Source organism: Silene latifolia, chromosome 3, assembly GCF_048544455.1.
Source record: "Silene latifolia isolate original U9 population chromosome 3, ASM4854445v1, whole genome shotgun sequence".
Classification (NCBI taxonomy): Eukaryota; Viridiplantae; Streptophyta; class Magnoliopsida; order Caryophyllales; family Caryophyllaceae; genus Silene; species Silene latifolia.
In genome coordinates this window covers 9,920,450-9,942,155 of record NC_133528.1, presented here as the reverse complement: position 1 = coordinate 9,942,155, position 21,706 = coordinate 9,920,450, and the positions used below count along the sequence as shown (strand labels likewise).

Genomic DNA, 21,706 nt, shown 5'->3' with positions numbered 1-21,706 from the left:
ACATACCATGTGTTTGGTTGACAAAATTAAAGGTTTGATACCCATACGGCCATACCTCATGGGGGTTTCTCATACCCAGGGAGGGGGTGGGTATGAGATTGATACTTATGGTATCAAATTACAAATATTAAAAGTGATAAAAACAATTGTAAAAAGATCATTTTATATATTTATTTGATTAAATTTTCTTTACATGATTTAATAGTATAAAAATTATTATTAAAAATATTGTATTTTGAAGAGTTTTTAGCTTTGATTAGTTTCTAACCCATACCCCCAAAATTGAACCAAACACAAGCTATGAGGTATCAAGTTCCAACCCGATACCACCCAGGTATGATTCTCGATTCCAAACCCATACCCACGCGTGAACCAAACACCCCCTAAATTTGTTATTCTTTCAATTCTCATCTCCTTTTCTAGACTTCTACCCACCACTGCAATCATTCATCACCGTCAATCACCGCCCTATGTCATCGCCGTAAACCACCATACACCACCACCGTCAGAAATGACTGATTTTGCACTATCGCATAGGAAAAGGGGGCGGACAATTTGATTTCTTGATACATAATTAGAGTGATGAGGAATTGAGGATAACCATGATTACCAGGATAACCCTTGTATGCCATTATTAGTGGACCAAACATTAACGACATGCATAAATTGACAATTAGGCAAGACATTTGTTTAAGTTGACATATGAAGTTGGGAGTACATCTGGGTTTTTCGAATTACGAAGGGTGAGAATGGCCGTCGGAGGAGGGTGGGTTTGTTGGTACAACCGGACGAGGGGAATTGTGACGTGTAGTGGTGGTTCGACATGGTAGTGGACTAGTGGGTGGATGAGGAGTACTATAGTCCGAGGATTCCATGTTTTTTTCTTTTATTTTGGATGTAGTACAATAGTGTGTAAAAAGTACTGTAATGAGTAACATATTGTGAAAATAAATTACAATCCCATAGGGTGTGTATACACTATATACTAATAATATACGCCTTGTATGTATTATGTATCTGAGACATTCTATATAAAGCTAGATAAAGACACTTGTGCAAAAATATATCTCACCCATTCAAAAGGATGAGATAGGTTGGTCATATCTTAGAGTAATATAGCGACATAGGCTAAAAGTGGAGATTATATAAGTTTCAACCAAGAAGGTATGACATCTACGACTGGCAAAACCATGACTTATGGAAAATAAATAACGAAATAGAAGAACAAGGTAGAATTTGCAGCCATATTCTCACAAGATCACCCTTGATTATTTAACACTAATTCAATATACTCCTTGATTATTACAACTTGAGTAATTAATTAATCATTGTTAACTTTTAAGGTGAAGCAAGGGACTAAGTAATCCACATCAGATCACCCTTACCCTCTCGAAGGATCTTCACAACCAGTCCACCAACAACCTGATCACCTAACGTTCCTCTTCCCCGATGTTGATTGACATAATTTTCAGTCGCACTGCTTTTTTTTTTTGCCACCATTAGGTAAGAACGCATACACACGCACATGTATAGGTCTCAAGGCAACAACCATAGAGCGTTGTGATATTAGCATGGTTCATAATCATTCTTGTTGCAGCTTCGATTAAAAAATATCAACCCATTTCGGATCAACCTTAACTTCAAATGGGGCCTTGACCACCACTATTCTGATCATTTAATGTTCATCTGTAGATGCTACAAGAATCGGCAAGAGTAAGATCACTAGATCAGGGTTATAGTTGTTTTGTAGTCTTTTGATGTCATTGACTACTTGATTGACAGAATTTTAAGCTGCAAATCTTCAATGCTTCATTTTCTTGGCCATGGCTTAGAGGAAGCTGCATTCCGAGTAAAATACCACCATTTCTGATTAAATACTCCTCTGACTCGAGCTTAGACTCTTCTTTCATACTCTTGTATTCTGTCAAAGCATGACACATATATGCAGTAGAAAATTTAGGAGAAGCTCTTGTAGGCTTGTAGCTCTCTCGATGAGTCGATGTAGTTGACTACTGATATTTTAATACTTTTGGATTGGTTTTCTACGTAAACACATGTTGCGTGCACATAGGTTAACGAATCCCACACTCTTTCAGTCTTTCTGCAGAAAGCAAAACATGCTTACAAAAATGTGAACTATTGGCTAGATGGAACAAATCTGGAATGCATAAAGCCATAAGCCATATGCGGGAAAAGAGGGAGTACTAATTACCTGTTACCTTTCGCAAAGCAATATGCCTAAAAGATTGATCTTAAGAGTCTAACCAACTTAGCACTGCTCCCTTTTCTTTTACAGTCATGATCTTGTATACGCCAACAAAATCAGAAAATTTGCAAAGATACAAATGTCAAGGTAACCATACTTGTGAACAGAGGAAATTTTTTGTTACACTTGTGAGTGTGCAAAACACAAACAAAATTCACTTGGATTATTTTTCTCAAACAAAGAAAATAACAATTAGAAATTTTCACTAACCTTGACCTTCGATGCAATGGTGAATGTCTCTTCATAAAAATGACGAGTAGCTATGTTGCTCAGACTCGTTTAGAAGTATCCGACACGGGTGCGTGTCCAAGTGTCGGACTCGGCTATTTTTCTGAAACATATTCATATTTTGGTCTAAAACGAGGTGTCCAAGTGTCATACCCATGTCCGAGTGTCAAGTGTCGGACACGGGTACTCCAGGAATTTAAAAGAGTCGGAGTAACATAGACGAGTAGTCAACCAATCCAGATGGTAAATGTCAGGGTTTATCAAAAGATTGGAGGCTCTCGAGCTGGAGCTGCTCTTGAAGATCCGCAAAGGTAAAGGTCCAATAGCTTGACAACATCCTTCACTACAAGTAATAAAGTGACAGCAGAAATGTCACCGTCACTGATATCAACGACTTGGCTCTCCTGCATCAGTCACTAACTGGACACTTCAGTTTCAGTACAAGTTGCTATTGACACGACATTCCTTCCAATAAAAAAACAACTCAGACACTACATTCTGTGTTAGTGTTGAACTACACAAATGACGTTTATGGTGGGTTAATAGGTCGGAAGTTATTGTATTGGAGGAATAAATACAAGTACATAATACAGCCACAATAGTATTAACCCTAGAATAAAGTGGTTCACTTAAAGCCATCTTTCATGTAATCCTTTGTTAGTCGGTGTAATAGATGCCTTAGTGTGAACCAAATATGGCTAGTATTGAGCTGAAGAAAAGGGTCTGCCATGGTAGATGATGGATGTTTACACAAACATTCATGGAAATAACAAGCTTTGTTAATTAACGTTTGTAGTAGGACAAGTGAACAACATGCTTGGACATTTTCAATCATGGAAGGAAGGTAGAAAGTTCAATTGTTTAGAATAGTCATATACTTCAAATCATGTGTGCCAATATCTGACCAAGTCTTGGTCTTTTACCACTTGCCAAAAATAATTTCGCAATCCGCACAGTTTAACTACCAAAAGGTAAACTGTTAAACAGATAACTATCTAATTCTTCTCCGATATTGGAGGAACACCGAAAAAGTATCAGCCAAATTCAACCAATATAAGCTAGCAGCACAAAATTGGATTAACCAGTATTTCTGTCATGTGTGGCCAACGAGCCAAATTCAACGAATAGACGTGGCCAACGAGCCAAATTCAACGAATAGACGTGGCCAACGAGTCAATGGATCATAATTTCGTCGGATTAACACGATTATCCATCCAATTTGGTTCGAATTCATTTTGCCATGTTCAAATGTTCAATACTCTAGTTAGGTATTTGATCGAAGGAAGTATATACATTTTGGAGTTATTTTCTCATCTACTCATTTTACTATGAAAAAAATCTCTTAACTTTCCTGTAAACTGGATAATACGAAATTGTAAAACACCCATCAATTTTGGCACGGTAACTAAAAAAAGAAGACAGGCATTCTAACACTTTGCGACTGAATTTGTAAGTAGACGTTAATTAGATTAATGTCATACTATTTCTCGTGACTGTTGATATGGTCTATGGAAATATGACGACGATTTTATATAGAGACAATCTAAATAACAAAAGGATACAAAAAGTGATAATTACTTACAGTTAATTTCGTGTTTCTTCATCTCTGCCATAAAATTAAATACAGCAGCATCAACATGCAACTCCCTCCAAACATACAAGGCACTTTGATACCTCATTTCAGAACAAAGAAAAAGTAGATAACGGAGCTCCTCTTCCGGCTCCCACAAGGACAAATTTTGTTCCCACTCTGCAATGATTAAACCATCTTTTCATAACTGCAATCAAGATTCGTCGAAGCTGGAAAACAAAATACGGAGCAAGACCTCTGGTGTTCCCTGAGAGAGCAAAAATTTCAAGAAAACAAACAAATGGACGGGATATTGATTGAAAGATCTGTAAACAACAATGATCACAAAATTTAATATTTGAAGTGTGTTGAGTATTTCCTTTTCAAAAATCGGGTGTCTATACAATTTGAGGCTTAAGTGTATGTATTTACTCGCTGAACCCCATCTGTTGAGATGGGCGTTACTGTTATGATTTAAATACACAAGAAATCTCCAAAGAGAGACAAGAAACGGTATTCAGTATAAATGAGTTAATGAGTCGTGACGAGAAATTCAAAGAATATGAAGGGAAAAATGGATATGCAGTATTTAAGCCAACACTTAGAACCGTCATCACCTTCAAAGACCTTGTTCGACATTATATTGAGGTTACATAATGGCCAAACCAAATTCAGAAGGCCAAACCAAACATAAAAATACACACAAAACCACACTTAAAACAACCCACTAAAATGGCCAAAACCAAATTCAGAAAGTTTACCTGAATGATAATTCTTCAATATGCTAGCACCAAATTACCCGGGAAGTAACCATTGTGGTTTCAACTTAGAAACTTTTGTAAGAACTCGGGGTCACCATGACATAAATGGTCAAAGAACAATGACATGGTACTAACATCTGCTTCAAATCCCATGCTAACCATTATATCACGATAACGTAATGCATTTGGCATATCGCTGTTGACAATGAATCCTCTTACAAGTGTATTATAGGCAACATCATCGGGAGGGCAACCAACTTGGTTCATTTTGTTTAGGAGCTCTAAAGCTTTACTCATAAGACCCTTTTTGCAGAACCCTTTAATCATTGAAGTATAAGTTTTATGATTGGGTACCAAACCCTTTGACAGGAGATCAGAGACAAGGTTTTCAGCATCTTTAAATTGGCCAGCCTCACACAAACTGTCTATCAGAATATTGTAGATAACAATATTAGGAGCAACTCCATTAGACTCCATGTCGGAGAGCAATGCCACCGCCTCATCAAGTTGTGCATTTTTACATAGCCCATCTAATAAGGAAGCATAAGTACAGACATTTGGTTTTATTCCATTTGTTTGCATGTCATTGAACAACTGTTGTGCCATTAGGATCCTATCAGATTTACACAACCCATCTATGATAGTGCTATAGGACACAACATTAGGGGAAATCCCTTTCTCAAACATTTCTTGCAGCATGTCAATGGCCTTGTCGATGCTTCTAAGTTTAACAAATCCATTGATCAATGTATTATAAGTCACAACGTTAGGGTGATAGTGAGTTTGTACCATTAAATCCATGAGATCTCTTGCCTTGTCCATTTGGCCAACTAAGCAATATCCATCCAATAGAGCATTATAAGTGTGTACATTAGGAGACACACCTCGATCAATCATTATCTGTAAAATGGCTTCCGCTTCATCTATCATCCCGTCCTTACAGTGCATGTCAACCAACATGTTATAAGTAGCAACAGTTGGTGCAACATTGTTGTCCAACATCTCAACCAACATTTCCTTAGCCTCTACCTTACGGCCTAGATTGAACAAACCTCGTATCAATGAGGTATATGTGAACACATCCGGTTTCATGCCCTCCATTTTCAGGATTGAAAAGTGGTTGAGGGCCTCGGTTAAAAACTTATCTTTGCAAAGACTGTCGATAAGGGTGTTATAGATGACAAGGTCAGGCTTACAACTCGAGGGGCTAGAATTCATTCGGCGGACCAAGTGGAGAGCGCCAGCATTGTCCCCAATCCCGCAAAGACCTTTGACCATGGTACCATACGTAAATCGATCTGGCTGAATGCCAAGCTTAAAAACAGCTACGTCCAGCAACTTAACCGCTTCCCGAAGCTGGTTATTATGTACTAGGCCATTGACTAAGGTGTTGAAGATAACACAATTAGAGTCAAAAGGGTAACCAAGCTTAAGAGACTTGGCAAGGAGAGAAAACCCAAAATCAACACGGCCTACGTGGCAATAACAATTAGCAAGGATCCCAATAGAATACAAATCGGGTTGGGTACCGGATAACTCAAGTTGCCTAGAAAGCGAAATGACAGTAGTGTGAGGTTGTAAGCGTTTAAGTTTGAGCATGGCAGAGAATAACCTGCTAAAATCGATAATCGAAGGTCGGGGCACAAGAGACATCATTTGATTGAAGAGTTTTAGGGGAAAATGAAGATTATGAAACCCTAATTGACATTGTTCTCTAACATAATGCATTAACTTACGAGGATTATCAATAGCAATAAGCTTAAGGTTAGCATTACTGCAGAAATAACGGGAATTAAATTGCAAATGATGTTGAAACCAAAACCCTAATTTCAAAAAAGGGGAAGACATTTAAATAAACGAAAGTGAAGAATTACCAGAAGAAAGAAAGAGAGAAGGTAACAGATCTCAGCTCGCTTGAATGTGTACTTATGATTTACTCGTAAATGTACAAGTTTACACATAGACAAAGGTATGTACTCCCTCCATTCAACAATTATCACCCCATTTCTCCATTATATGTGAGAGATATTATATTAAAATGGGGTGATAATTGTTGAATAGAGGGAGTATTTGTTTACGTCTTGTTTCAACTAGCTTATCAGTTGGTCTCCCTTGACCATTAGACGAATATTGATATAACATCGTAAGTCTATAACACGGATTATTATGGTTACATTTGTCCATAAAACGATCACAATCTTTCATTTTTTGATAAGACGGAAATACTCCGTCTGAAACAAGAATTTGTATTTTTTTGGTTGTACTTGTAACTTAACTTATCTTGTCATCATGTTCAATATTTTCTACTTTTTCCCAATTATTTGTTTGATTTTGTTCATTGTATGGGGTATGAAAATTTAAAATCAAAGGTATTACTGAATTAGTAGCAAAACGACAAAAATGTTATATGTTCATGTTCATTATTTTCTCCTTTTCGTCTAATTTGTTTGTTTTTTTTTACCTAGATCTCTTACGCAAACAAGCAAAAATAACTTCTTCCAACATAACTTTTTTTCAAAACTTGTATACCATAACATAAACACCTAACTCATACAGTACTAAATACCAAATCACAACTCCAATCCCGTCCACTCTCCTCAATTTTTGCGCCTAAGCAAAGACAAACATTAACGGGGGCGGAGGGAGTAGAACGTTATTTACAAAAATAAATCCATTTATTAACGTACAAATTAGTTCAAAATGGCACGATTTTGAGAGAGTATTTAAAAAAAAAAAAGGTTTTGTAGTTCTAAAATAATTTGGAGTCACTGTTCAAAGATTGAACATGAAGCTAAGATAAATTCATCAATCTACTCTGCTCATTTAAACCGGATCCCTCCTAGTTTACGACTCATATCAGCACTCTGCACTCCGGAGCTATAAACATCAGACTTATCACTTCAATCAGATCCCTCCCAGATAGTGCAAAAGCAATGGCAACAGACGCCTCCAACGGCCACTCCATTTCATAGGCTTTTCAAAAGCCATATCACCATGTAATGATTGATATAGGTCCTTATTTGGATATAACTCGTAAACCACTAGCGGTATATAGATATTAAGTATACTAGCATGACATATCACCATTCCTCCGGACACATTCGTTGACAAAAGACCAGTCAGTTCAGGATTTATATCACACTCCTGGGGAATTTTGACGGTTGCTATCCTGTCATCGAGAGTAGCTTTGCAGACAATATTCTCGCGATTACTACCAACAAGAAGATCGGGATCATAGTCGTTTGTAGCATTCTTGAGCTCTTCCTCAGAGAAAATGTTTAGATGTTCTGATCCTATGTCTTACCCTTGGCTCAAAGCTATCTGTTTTTCCAACAGAATACTCACATTTTTAGTGAAATTGTCCTCCTTAGCCTCAAACTTTTGCCATCCAATGTTAATCTTCTTGCACTTCTTCTTTGATTGACCTTCACCCATCTGAATCAGGAAAGGGCAGCCCGGTGCACGATGGCGTCCCCACTAGGCGAGGGTCCGGGGAAGTGTCCCACCACAAGGGTGTAATTGGGGCAAGCCTTCCTTGGCCATTTTGGCAAGAGGCCGCTCCAAGGACTTGAACCAGTGACCTCACGGTCACAAAGCAACACCTTAACCGGTGCGCCAAGGCTCCCCTCCCCATCTGAATCAGGAACTCTGCAAAAACAATCAAATCTCATAACGGGGTTATCACGAGATAAATGGTCAATGAACAATGACATGGTGCTTACTGCTAACGTCAGCTTCAAAATCCCATGCGAACCATTATATCACGAAAACGTAATGCATTCGGCATATCGTTGTTGACAATGAATCCTCTAATAAGTGTATTATAGGTTCGCTTATTGGGAGTACAACCGACTTGGTTCATTTTGTGTAGGAGCTTTACAGCATCACGCATAAGACCCTTTTTGCAGAACCCCTTAATCATTGAAGTATAAGATCTATGATTGGGTACCAAACCCTTTGACACGAGATCAGAGACAAGGTTTTCAGCATCTTTAAATTGGCCAGCCTCACACAAGCTGTCTATCAGAATATTGTAGATAACAATATTAGGAGCAACTCCATTAGACTCCATCTCCCTTAGCAATGCAACCGCCTCATTGAGTTCTGCATTTTTACATAGCCCGTCTAATAAGGAAGCATAAGTGTAGACATCTGGTTTTATTCCATCTATTTGCATGCCGTAGAACAGCTGACGTGCCAGTAAGATCCTATTAGACTTACACAACCCATCTATCAGAGTATTATAGCCCACGATGTCATGGGCAATGCCATGCTCTAACATTTCTTGCAGTATGTCAAGGGCTTTGTCAATCCTATTAAGTTTAACATATCCATTGATTAAAGTATTATAAGTCACACCATCGGGGTGACACTTCGTTTCTACCATTAAATCAACGAGCTCTCTTGCCTTGTCCATTTGGCCACACAAGCAATATCCATCCAATAAAGCATTATAAACAACCACATCACGAACCACACCTTGTTCAATCATAATCTTCATAATGGCTTGTGCGTCATCAATCATTCCATCCTTAGCCTCTCCCTTACGGCCTAGATTGTACATACCTCGTATCAATGAGGTATATGTGAACACATTGGGTTTGATGCCCTCGGTTTTCATGACTGAAAAGAGATTGAGGGCCTCTGAAACCAACTTATCTTTGCAAAGACTGTCGATAAGTGTGGCGTAGATGAAAAGGTCTGGCTTACAACCCGAGGGGCTAGAATTCATCCGGAGGAGCAACTCAAGAGCGCCGGCATTGTCCCCGATCTTACAAAGAGCTTTTACCATGGTACCATACGTAACTAGATCTAGCTGAATGCCAAGCTTAAGGACGGCTACATCCAACAAGTTAGAAGCGTCTAGAAGCCGATCATTTTGAACAAGGCCATTAATTAATGTGGTAAACAAAACTAAATCCGACTCAAAGGGATAACCAAGTTTAAGGGACTTGGCAAGGAGAGAAAACCCAAAATCAACACAGCCTACGTGGCAATAACAATTAGCAAGGATCCCAATAGAATACAAATCGGGTTGCGTACCGGATAATTCAAGTTGCCTAGAAAGCGAAATGACAGTAGAGTGAGGTTGCAAGCGTTTAAGTTTGAGCATGGCAGAGAATAACCTGCTAAAATCGATAATCGAAGGTCGGCGCACAAGAGACATCATTTGGTAGAATAGATTAATAGGAAATTGAAGATTATGAAACCCTAATTTACATTGTTTTCTAACATAATGCATAAACTTACGAGGATTATCAATAGCAATAAGCTTAAGATTAGCAGAATTGCAGAAATAACGGCAATTAAATTGGAAATGATGTTGAAACGGAAACCCTAATTTCAAAAATGGGGAAGACATTTCAATAAACGAAAGTGAAGAATTACCAGAAGAAAGGAGGCAACGCTTAATAAATCTCCGGTTCTCAGCTCATTTTTTTTGGGTGCGCAAGAGGGACGAAGCCCCGAATCAGGTCGTAAATGTCAAAGTCTAAAGATAAATAAATAATGTATTCCGAATCCATTTTTAAAATAATGCTCAAAAATAAAGTATTTGTCGTTTTGGGTCGGTTTTGGGTCGGTTTTGAAAATAATTGTCGAAATGGTGTCCACGTAGACTCGGGATTGCGGAACCTGAAATTTGGGATAAACACGCCATAGAGAGTGACGTGTTTATAGTTATTATGAAAGTGTACTTATTGGGAAGTAAACGTAAGGAAACACGCCAATACGAATGGCGTGTCTTACTAAATAAACACGCCACTCCTCCTGGCTGGTCTTGCTAAATAAACACGCACTCCAAATCAGCATCTCATCACCATTACCAAATCATCTTCAACACCCACATTAATGGCTTATCATCTCCGTCACACCCCAGCCACCATGGTTCGCTTCAATCGAGTCATTATGGCTCGGACTAAGCCACAACCAATGAACCACAAACACCGCCACTGCTCTCCCTTGCTCCGCTACTTAAAATCGAAACCCGACCCCGCTGCTCAATTACGATTTACGATTAGCCCAGATTCAACTTTCAATCAATCCCGTCGGAATCGGAATCGAGTTAATTAGCATCACCATAGCTGCTCAATTCAACAACCGGCCCGACCATTGCCGCTCACCTCGGTCCAACACCATCGAAACGAAGTTAGAGCAACGAACCACCTCCGCATCTCCAACGAACCAGATAACCACCACTTGCACCTGCTCGCATACAACCCATAAACGCCGGGTTCGTGTCACATCGTACCACTGCCGCTTAAGTTGTGTGAGGTAAGGAGGATAAGGAGGAAGCATGGTTGATTGGCATAAATGTTACAGTACGTGGTACTGTTTTCAATTGAAAATTTTTAATCCATGAGCCACGCCACTATCAATGGCGTGTCTCCTCAAGTATACCCGCCGTTCCGTGTGGCGTGTTTGGCTTCCTAGTTTACTAGTTTGAATGCCCGTGCGTTGCAACGGGGTAATTAACTTATTTATAATGCAAAAAAAACGTTATAATGGTTTAATGTACATTCTATGTCTAATGATTTGTTTACATATTATTAAAATATCTCTTTAAAAAAAACTAATGAATACGTGGGTTAACTCTTATTTATAATCATATAATCACCCCACCTTATACTAATCTTTCAATGTGAGACAATTCTACTATTTATAATTGAGATACGAAAATTTCTCATGGTACTCCTTTATTTTGTCAGATTTTCCATGTTACCCCTACTTTTAAGAATCTACCTATGATACCCTTGAGGTTCCATTTTTTTGTCCATGGTACCCTCTAATGTAAAGACTGTTAAATGGACGTTAAATTTGATGACGTGGTAATAAAATAACAATTAAAAAATAAAATCCCTTTATTGTTTTATTGGTACGGATATCTATCTCTTTTAAATGAAAATTTAATTAACTATAACATTATTGTTCCGGGTGTAATTCCAGAGCAGATTTGTTACCACGTAAGTTTGTAGAATGATGGCTTTGCTTGACTCTTCCTTTCGGCCTCTCCTGAAACAATGAACAAACTGAGGGTTCGGCTTGGTACCGAGCGTACTCACTCCGACGCTCAAGTCAGTAAACTTAAGAGGGATTAAGTTGTGTGTTACTTGGCACAAAGGATATTGTAGAGAGATAAGGGAGTTTATACCAGATTAGTGTGTTTAATTGGCGCCGTCTGTGGGGAACTCATACTAAAAGCTAGTCAAAATCCGCAAATAACCAATTAAACACACTAATCTGGTATAAACTCCCTTATCTCTCTACAATATCCTTTGTGCCAAGTAACACACAACTTAATCCCTCTTAAGTTTACTGACTTGAGCGTCGGAGTGAGTACGCTCGGTACCAAGCCGAGCCCTCAGTTTATTCATTGTTTCAGGAGAGGCCGAAAGGAAGAGTCAAGCAAAGCCATCATTCTACAAGCTTACGTGGTAACAAATCTGCTCTGGAATTACACCCGGAACAATTATAATATTGGAAATTTCTCATGGTAATCTTGAACTTTGATAGATTACACATGGTACCCCTAATTTTAAGTTTCTACAAATGGTACCCCTGTGTTCACCTTTTTCTTTCCCAGAATACCATTTGACAATGCTCAATTACTCATCTAGTTACTCATAGGAGTAACGACGTTATGAAAAAAGTAAACACAATGGTATTATATGTAGAAACTTAAAATTAGGAGTATTATGTGTAATCTATCAAAATTTGAGGGTACCATGAAAAATTTCCGTTATAATATTGACCATTTTATCGCTCTTTCTCCCACCTTAAAAAATTTTACAACTTTAAAAATTTAACATTTGATTCAAGATTATGTTTAAAGTCTCTTATATAATAAGTATACTTTGAGAGATCAATATATCTGGGGTGATACCTAAATTCCAAGGATAAATCATATTTATAATCATAGGATCACCCCACCTTATGATAATCTTCTGATGTAGGACAATTCAACTATTTATACGTATTATATGTTTATCACACCTACATTATTTTTCAATGTGAGACGAATAACATATTTAAAAGTACACCATATTTTTTGAATCTAATTCGACATCCAATCCGATTTAATAATAGGAAAATATTATATTATCTATTAATATTCATACGTTTGTTTTCTATTTTTTTTTATCATAATTAAAATATGTGCAAATGATATGAACCTATACTCTAATGGTAGAATTTTTTTAACACAATTCTAATTATATTATATAAACGTCGTATATTTACCACACCTACACTATCTTTCAATGTGGGACATATAGAATCTATAGGTAGAAAATATAATGATATAAACTTTTAAGAGCTCTCTAAGACAATACTTAAGAGACGCAAAAGATTTTGGATTGATGCTAAGTTCCAATGATGCCTCCTATTTATAATCATAGAATCACCAACCTTATGCTATATTTTGATGTGGGAAAATTCTATTTTTTATATGTAGTATATTTGTCACACCTATATTATTTTTCAATATGGGACATATAACATACTATGAAATACACCATCTTTAATATGTGCAAATTATATGACGTCTATATATACTCTAATGATAATATTTCTTACCATGAATCTAACAATATTATTTTCATAATTTTTTAACCTACATTATTTTGCCAAATGAAATGTAAAAGTTTTTTGTATAAAAAATAGAAACATCACTTGAATATAAAATAAGAAATACAGAGTATATATTATACCGAGTAATAACAAAAAGATTTTCCAAAGATTAACTTAGGTTAGAAATCATTATTGTAGAGACAGCAATACAAACTCTTTTAAGAGCTCTCTCTGACAATACTTAGAGAATCAAAAGATTTGGGTTATGCCTTCTATTTATAATCATAAGATCACCTTGCCTTATGGTAACCTTCCGATGTGGGACAATTCTAATATTTATACATAGTATATTCACCACACTTACATTACTTTTCAACGTAGGACAAATAACATATTAAGTACACCATTTTTTTTCGCACCTACTTTGACATCAACCCGATTTAATAATGAGAAAATACAATACAATCTACACTCTAATGATAACATTTTTTTGTCACAATCTAATTATATAATTTTCATACGATAATTTTTTGTCAAATGAAATATAAAGTTTTTATACCAAAATTATAAACATCACTTTAATATAATATAGAAAATGTATCTAAATGGGACAGATCTATTATTTATACATAATATATACACCACATCTACATTATTTTTCAATGTGCGACATATAACATACTAAAAAGTACATAACTTTTATATCAAAAAAAATTGGGTTAATTTCTAAGTTTCAAGGATGTCTTCTATTTATATTTATAAAATCATCCTACTGTATATTATTCATTCGATGTGAGATACATAATTTAATTATTTAGACGTAGTATGTTCATCGTGCCCACATTATTTTTCAATGTGAAAGATATTACATACTAAGAAGTACATGTCTCTTCTTAAAAAAATTCACTATTGTATACATATTATTTTCTTTGAATGTAAAACCACTTAGTCTCGATCATTAGATAGGGATCTCTACATCGTACATATAACGACTCATTAACGCTGTATTACTGCATTAAGAAGACAACCATTAGTAAAATATTTAGTTTTGTACTGTGTCAGGAGACTACCATTAGTAAAACCTTTAGTTTTGTATTTTTTTTATTTTCTTGTTCTCATGTTCTTAACTCTTTCCGGGTAGTTCCCAACAATTTCCACTTTATTTTTTATATCATATCGTAGATAATGATAGAAAATCTTAAGAGCTCTTTAAAACAATATTTATGAGACTCGAAAATTTTTGGGTGGATACATAAGTTCTAAATATGCTTCATATCTATAATCATAGGATCACATCACCTTATACTAATCTTTCAATGTGGGACAATTCTACTATTTATATGTAGTATATTCACCACACCTACGTTATTTTCCAATGTGGGGCAAAACATACTAAAAATAACACAATTTTACATACTAAGAAGTTTGAATATGTGCAAATAATATGTAATCTATACTCTAATGATAACATTTTTTTACCACGAAGCTAATTATATTATTTTAATAAATTTTAATAATTTTTTAACGATACTTTTTTGCCATGTGAAATGTAAAAGTTTGATATAAAAATTGGAAATATCACTTGAATATAATTTAAGAAATATATATTATAATAATTAAAAGATTCTCCACTTTATTTTTTACATCAAAAATTATTATTTATGATAATTTCCTAAATTAATTTTTGATGATGTGTACGCTCTCAGATCTTTCGAAAAAACTATCTTTTATGTATATATATAGATTTCGCTACTGACCTTCTTGGTAACTATAAACACGCCACTCCCTATGGCGTGTTTATCCTAATTTTCAGGTTCCGCAATCCCGAGTCTACGTGGACACCATTTCGACAATTATTTTCAAAACCGACCCAAAACGACAAATATTTTATTTTTGAACATTATTTCAAAAATGGACTCATGTATTCCCTATTTGTTTACCGTCGCGTTTCAGGCAACTTATCTTGAAATCATGTTTAACTATTTGAAAAAACCGATGTACCAAAAAAACTAGTTGAAAAACCGTGTGATGCATTAGGCTTCCATAAGAATTATTTATAAAAATATGTTTTTAAGTTGATAAAAAAAAAGTACTACTACTAAAACTCAACATTCACAAATCCGTTATCACAAATTCTCATTTGTGACGGCGATATCCGTCACAAGCTTGTGACGGATACAGTTTTCTCTCACAAAATGCTCATTGAGAGGTGAGTGGGAAGCACATGGGGGTGCCCACCTTGTCCTCTCTCCCTTTTTGTGAGAGGTCACAAGCTTGTGACGCGATTAGCCTGTCACAAGCAAGACTAGCTGATCCGGTATTAATGTCGGGATTGAAAAAACAATTCTAACGATCTTTTCGTATTACATTTACAAATTTGTATCATCTCTCATTCATTAAACACGCCCCGAGGAGGTGACGTGTCTTTTCTAAACCCATTTTGCTAATGATCTCTTCGTTTTTTTTTTACAGGTAGTCTTGCTAGTGACGGGTTAATCCCGTCACAAGCTTGTGACCTCTCATAAAAAGGGAGAGGGGACAAGGTGGGGCACCCCCCATGTGTTTCCCACTCACTTCTCAATGGGCATTTTGTGAGAGGAAACGGTATCCGTCACAAGCTTCGTCACAAGCTTGTGACGGATATCGCCGTCACAAATGAGATTTTGTGTTTTTTATATGACGTTTTCATTGAAATGAGCCTTCAGCTTCAGCTTTTACAGAAATAAATTAGTCCAAAAGTTGTAAATATATATCACAAATTGCCAATTTGAACAGTAGAAATTTGTGGTAAAAATCAATGAAGATTACAGTCAATCGGGATCATAATTTGAGTTATCGCTGCTACAAAAATCAATCATCTGGATGCTTGGCTAAGAAACGGGGTAAAAAGAAACAATCTGCTGGATGCTACGACAACTGATTGCTATCTCTCATCAGCTTTCACCGCAGAATAGTACGTGAAACCACATCAGGTTTTGTGAAGCCTGCAAATGAAACACTAGCTGTGTAAGCGTAGTGTGTAACATGTTTCATGTTTTTCTTTTGTCAGAATATGTTCAACCAGGTTTTTAACAATAAGCCTAACAAAAAGCGTACATGAATGAATATCAGCAAGTCTTGCTTTTGACGGTCACGGGCTTGTGACGCTCACAAGCCTCTTTCCTTTACAGAATTGTGACCGTCACAAGTAAGAATTTGTCCATGAATATAGGACAGGCTGTTTTAGTTTTCTTTTGATAACCTGATATTTTATGACGTGGATAAACATTTTTAAAAATTTTAAACCCAGTAATATGTGCTGTCATAATAAAAAAATTAACGACCCCGAGTAAAAGTTTTTTCTATTCGGATACTCTCCTCTCCACCTTTGAGTTGTTCTTATACCATGATACTGTCTCATACAAGGAGGGAGTGGATAAGGAGACCCCTCTTTCTCAAAGACACCTAGTCGGGGTGTGAATTCGAGACCTTAGGGTCACACGTCACAAACCCTACCGTACCAGTCATATGTTATGTTACTCCGACACTTCACTTAACTGCCGTGTCGCATGTCAGACACGTGTCGGTGTCCGACACGACACGACATGACACTTCGACACTTCAATTTAGACCACAAAACAGGAAAATTCACCCCAAATAGCCGTGTCCGACACGCCGACACGTGTCGGCGTGTCTGAGTGTCTGAGTAACACAGAGACTACCAGAGACTGCATATTTGCCAGCTTTGTACTATATTAGTTCCAAATTAGTACATATATGCGGCCATGCGGGTCGAGAAAGCGGAACAGGAGGTCAAACATATACTTCTAACAATAAAGAAGACTTGCATGTCCTGCGAGTTGCGACTGTACCTGTTAGCAACATGATTCATAAGTCTTTATCATCAACAGATTCAACACCTTGTGATTTTGCTGCTGCTTTCTCTGTCTCTTCCAAAGCAAATGCTTTTAGCGACTCTACATCTCGTGTACCTAAATCAACACCCAAAGCAGAATATTTCAGAAAACAAGCGTCATAGAAATAGCTCAAAACCAGGGAACAATGTATATATCGGTCATATATTTTGAGTATCTTATTCATTCCAAAACGGTGCTAACAGGAGGTAAAACAAAACAGGAGTAGTTTGAACAAGTAGGTAACCTCCGTCCTCCGATTGATGATTTCATACTTAAAAAGTTTTAAGTAGAATGATTACATACATCAAAGTGCCTACAAGGTTCCTACCTATGGCAAGTAATGGACATCAAATTTCCTCAACATGTCCCCCTATGCTGACCGTAACGAAAAGCGCATCAAGAATTAAGTCCATTTAATGACTTACTCCCTCTGTCCCCGTCATTTGTTGTCCTATTCCATTTTGGGGTGTCCCAGTCAATTGGTGTTCTTTCTACTTTAAGAATGAATTTGAGGAACAATTTGATCATTCACACACGGCCTTCTCCTGTTTCCTTGGTCTTTGTGCCAAAACCAAAGAACAATAATTGACCGGGACGGAGGGAGTATTTTGTTTTCGTCCATCATATTCAGACAAATAGTGAAACTTAGACCCCACTAGAAACGGAACTGATCCACTAAAACCAACATTGTACATATGCTAACTCGAAAGACATTTTTGGGATTCTGTTCTCTCACTCCTCTACTCTTCAGGCTTCATACAACAACAACAACAACAATACCCTAGTGCCTCAATGGCTCCCGCAAATTGTGGGGTAAGGAGGGGTCGGATGTACGCAGCCTTACCCTTGTTAGCAACACAAAGAGGTTGTTTCCAAATGACGCAAGATGAAAATTGCGTCGAGAACTGCATCGAAGGACCGCTACTTCACAAAAGAAAGAAACGCAACCACTTTAGCGAGCCATTTTGATTTATTCCATTAAAATCCATAACCAAAGAGTAATGAGTCTTTGGCTTCATCCATTGTTGATTTGTTGTAGTTTTTTCCCCTTTTCCTCGCCGCCCTTCTATCCTTTTCCCTTTGATTTTATTATCCTAATGAAGTTTAATGTGTAATACACCCAGATAGACAATTAAAATTACTACAATAAATGAACTTAAGAGACATTGATTAAACCCTAATGTATCAAAGTTGGATCATCTTGGGATAAGTTCGTCAATACTCCATCAAGAAGACACCAACTAAGCAAACAACAAATAATAAGTACAAATAAGACAAGCCCAACCAAAAGCCAAACCATTCTCAGAGAAATTTGTCCATAGCGGTGAGGGATCGAGTAAAGTAGCTCCAAGAACTAATAGATAAACAGAAGAGAAATTACCTTGATATTTAGCGACTTCTTCACCATCGTAAAAGAGCTTGAATGTGGGATACGAATGAATATCAACTTTGGAACACACGGGTTTACTAACACTGCAATCAACTTGTCCAATCTCTATCTCGTCTTCTCCTTCCATTGCCTTGCCCAAGTCATCCCACAATGACCCTAAATTCTTACTAGAATATGCATGATCAGACTCATTGCCTCATTGCCTCATTGGTACAAAATAATGATACTCTTAGAATACATAAGGAGCAGAAATGGCTCACCAGTGCTTACACCAAGGGACACAGAACCGTACAAACCATGCTGTATCCTTCTCCTTTATCTACACAGAGATTACCTTTTATCAAATGGGGAAAAAAAATCACCTTAAATGAGCAAAGAAACCGACAATCTTTATACCATACCTACTGCAGCAATATATGACTTTACCAAGTCGGAACAGGAATCATAAATCAAAAGCTCCATTTTACGACTATCCCAAAGCTATCATTTCACTTTAACTTAACTTTGCATAAAAAATATAGGATATATGCCACTAGATTTGGTATCATAGTGCAAACAAACATTGGTAGATGAACAAAATCTTGAAATGCAGGAGTCAACGGTTACCAAAACTCAGAATTCAGGATAGGGAATCAGGGTAACTAACATGATGAACTAGATTCTTGCACTTCTTGACAAGCAGTAAAACATAGTTGAGCAGAATTTGCTGCTTTATAATTATGTTAGAATGTTAGATGAATACAGAGCAAAAGCATACTTCTTCAAACTCATCATTTTCCAGAGAGCAGAAAAAAATCCTAGTAGCATAAATCTGTGACGACAGTGCAATAAGGCCTAAGAGATTTGATTGTCCGATCACTTCACTCTCGAGGATTGAACTGAATCTTTCAAACAACTCCGTAAAATTAATACGGAGTATTACTACAAATTATATAATACATCAAATTAGGAAAATGGGTTCGGTTTGAGAGTTGGTGATGGTTAAGGGTCAAATGCGGATAAGAGGGTTGGCGTGGGACTTGAGTGGAGGATTGTGTTTGTTGCTGGTGGGTGGGGCGGGTAGTAGATGTAAAATTGTCGGAATTCCTAAATTGGCTCGATTTGCACCTAGATAGCACCAAAACAGACACGGACATGTAACACGGCATCCCATGAAAGTTAGGACACGGAACACCGTTATTTAAATTTAATAAAAATATATATTTTTTAGTTATAAACGTTCGATTTTTTTTTTTTTTTTTTTTTTGTAAAAGTATTTGATATTAAATTTAAATAAGACAAGGTAAAATTTGGCCTTTATTATAACTCATTTTCATTTCCCAGCCAAACCTATATTCTAATCAACCTCTTTCGACATCTCATTTTTCATCTAAAGAACATCATTCACCCCAAATGATGTCCAAATACCAAGGACACGCGTCAGACACGTGCCCAAATACCATGGACATGCATCAAACACGTGTCCAAATAAAAGTAGAAAGTTAGACACAGCTTTATAGGTGTCTAGAAGTCTGACACGTTTAGGCGTGTGTCCGATGAGTGTCGGTGTTCGACACGGTGTTGGACACGGGACGGCTAATTAAACGAAGTGTCCGTGCTACCTAGATTTGCACGTAGTCTCAAACAACATTTGGAGGTAATTGTACTTATGGAAACGTTTGGGGCAAATTGTTTGCCCAGACCCAGCACCTAAAAGCCGAAACCCACGATCAAAATCGCAAAACTGCTAACTTTATCAACATTATCGAATTCATCTCATATCATCGAAACAAACGCAGTTATTAAATTTATCAGATCTTCCATCAACTCTTAAATCACAAATTACAGTAAATTAATTAGCTAATGGTACCGAATCCAATAGCCCAAACTATAGAAAAACAATTACTCCCTCCGTCACAATTATTTGTTTACCTTTAATTAAAATAACCAAGTGCTTCGGACGGGAGGGAGTATAATCATCAAAAATATAGTCGCCATGTATCACATCCATCAATTTAAATCATAAATCATCGAAGATCTAATAAATAAATACTCCCTCCGTATTAATTATTTATTTACCTTTGATTAAAAGACAAAAAGTAAACACATGACCGAGACGGAAAGAGTAATAAATAAATAGAGGGAGAGAGGGTGCTACCTTGTCGGAAAAAATGTCCTCAGTTAGAGATATGACGTCAGCGTTGCAAGGTGTATGAATAATTAGAAAAAAAAGGATAATAAGAAGACATGGAAACAACTGAACAAAGCTTTTCTTCTCCATTGTTGGACTTCAGTTTTTTTTGTCTCTCTGTTTTCAAGTTTACTTGTGATTTTTACTTGCTTTTATATTTGTCGGGGTTTCTGATTTCGGATCCGGATTTAGAGTTTGGCTAGAACACGACTCCGCCCGAGTAATTTACCACCTGTGCATTATAAGAATATGGCATGTTGTTTTGGATTTAAAGTCAATTAATTTAAGTTTATTTTAGTTATCAATTTAGTTTAGTTTAGTTTAATTTAGATTTTACAAGTTCAGTTTAGATTCTATCAGTTCAGTTCAGATCCTATAATTTCAGTTCAGTTCAAATCTTATAAATTCAGTTCAAATTCTATAAGTTCAGTTCAGATTTTATTAGTTCACCTCAAATCCTATACGTTCAGTTCAGTTCCTATAAGTTCAGTTCAATTCATTTCAGATCCTATAAATTCGGTTCAGTTCAGTTCAGTTCAGATCCTATAAGTTTAGTTCAGTTCAGATCAGATCAGTTTCAGTCAAAAAGAACAGGACCTAAGAATGCACAATGTTATGATACTTGATTCGTTTTAAATTTTATACGGATAACGTTGTCTTAAATGAAAACTTGTGCTATTAAACAACGGTTATACGAGAAAGTTATTTTGAAAACATTTGATCATTTGAAGTAAAATAATGCCAGAGTACATGTAATGTAGATATGTCTAGTATAGCGATTTTTCTAACATGTTTCTAATTAGGGTTGAGCAAATTTAGGTCCGAACCGGAAAAAATAGAACGGACCAGATCATTGG

At 36.6% G+C, this 21,706-nt stretch overlaps 3 protein-coding genes across 13 annotated transcripts; all 3 read right to left on the bottom strand.

The window, feature by feature from the left end:
* Positions 1-1,217: 1,217 nt before the first annotated feature.
* Positions 1,218-6,820, bottom strand: LOC141647150 (uncharacterized). Of its 9 annotated transcripts, XM_074455226.1 has the most exons (6): positions 4,826-6,820; positions 4,077-4,332; positions 2,710-2,910; positions 2,477-2,526; positions 2,213-2,303; positions 1,218-2,101 (listed from the first exon to the last, which is right to left on the bottom strand). In XM_074455226.1, exon 1 carries the CDS (start codon positions 6,671-6,673, stop codon positions 4,886-4,888), a length of 1,788 nt encoding a protein of 595 aa, XP_074311327.1. In that variant the 5' UTR covers positions 6,674-6,820; the 3' UTR covers positions 1,218-2,101; positions 2,213-2,303; positions 2,477-2,526; positions 2,710-2,910; positions 4,077-4,332; positions 4,826-4,885. The 9 variants fall into 9 exon arrangements, with proteins under 9 accessions (XP_074311327.1, XP_074311320.1, XP_074311324.1 ...); XM_074455219.1 differs by having other exon boundaries at positions 2,213-2,898; XM_074455223.1 differs by having other exon boundaries at positions 1,218-1,921; positions 2,213-2,898.
* Positions 6,821-6,907: 87 nt separating this feature from the next.
* LOC141647153 (uncharacterized) lies at positions 6,908-10,325 on the bottom strand. 3 transcript variants are annotated; one of them, XM_074455228.1, is made up of 2 exons: positions 8,548-10,325; positions 6,908-8,473 (listed from the first exon to the last, which is right to left on the bottom strand). In XM_074455228.1, the coding sequence occupies exon 1, from the start codon at positions 10,185-10,187 to the stop codon at positions 8,562-8,564; it is 1,626 nt and encodes a 541-aa protein (XP_074311329.1). In that variant the 5' UTR covers positions 10,188-10,325; the 3' UTR covers positions 6,908-8,473; positions 8,548-8,561. The 3 variants fall into 3 exon arrangements, with proteins under 3 accessions (XP_074311329.1, XP_074311331.1, XP_074311330.1); XM_074455230.1 differs by having other exon boundaries at positions 6,908-9,954; positions 10,214-10,325; XM_074455229.1 differs by having other exon boundaries at positions 6,908-9,951; positions 10,214-10,325.
* Positions 10,326-16,122: 5,797 nt separating this feature from the next.
* LOC141647148 (protein disulfide-isomerase 5-1) lies at positions 16,123-21,001 on the bottom strand. Its single transcript, XM_074455217.1, has 5 exons — positions 20,817-21,001; positions 18,940-18,998; positions 18,671-18,846; positions 17,245-17,364; positions 16,123-16,377 (listed from the first exon to the last, which is right to left on the bottom strand). Exons 1-4 carry the CDS (start codon positions 20,937-20,939, stop codon positions 17,261-17,263), a joined length of 462 nt encoding a protein of 153 aa, XP_074311318.1. The 5' UTR covers positions 20,940-21,001; the 3' UTR covers positions 16,123-16,377; positions 17,245-17,260.
* Positions 21,002-21,706: the final 705 nt, after the last annotated feature.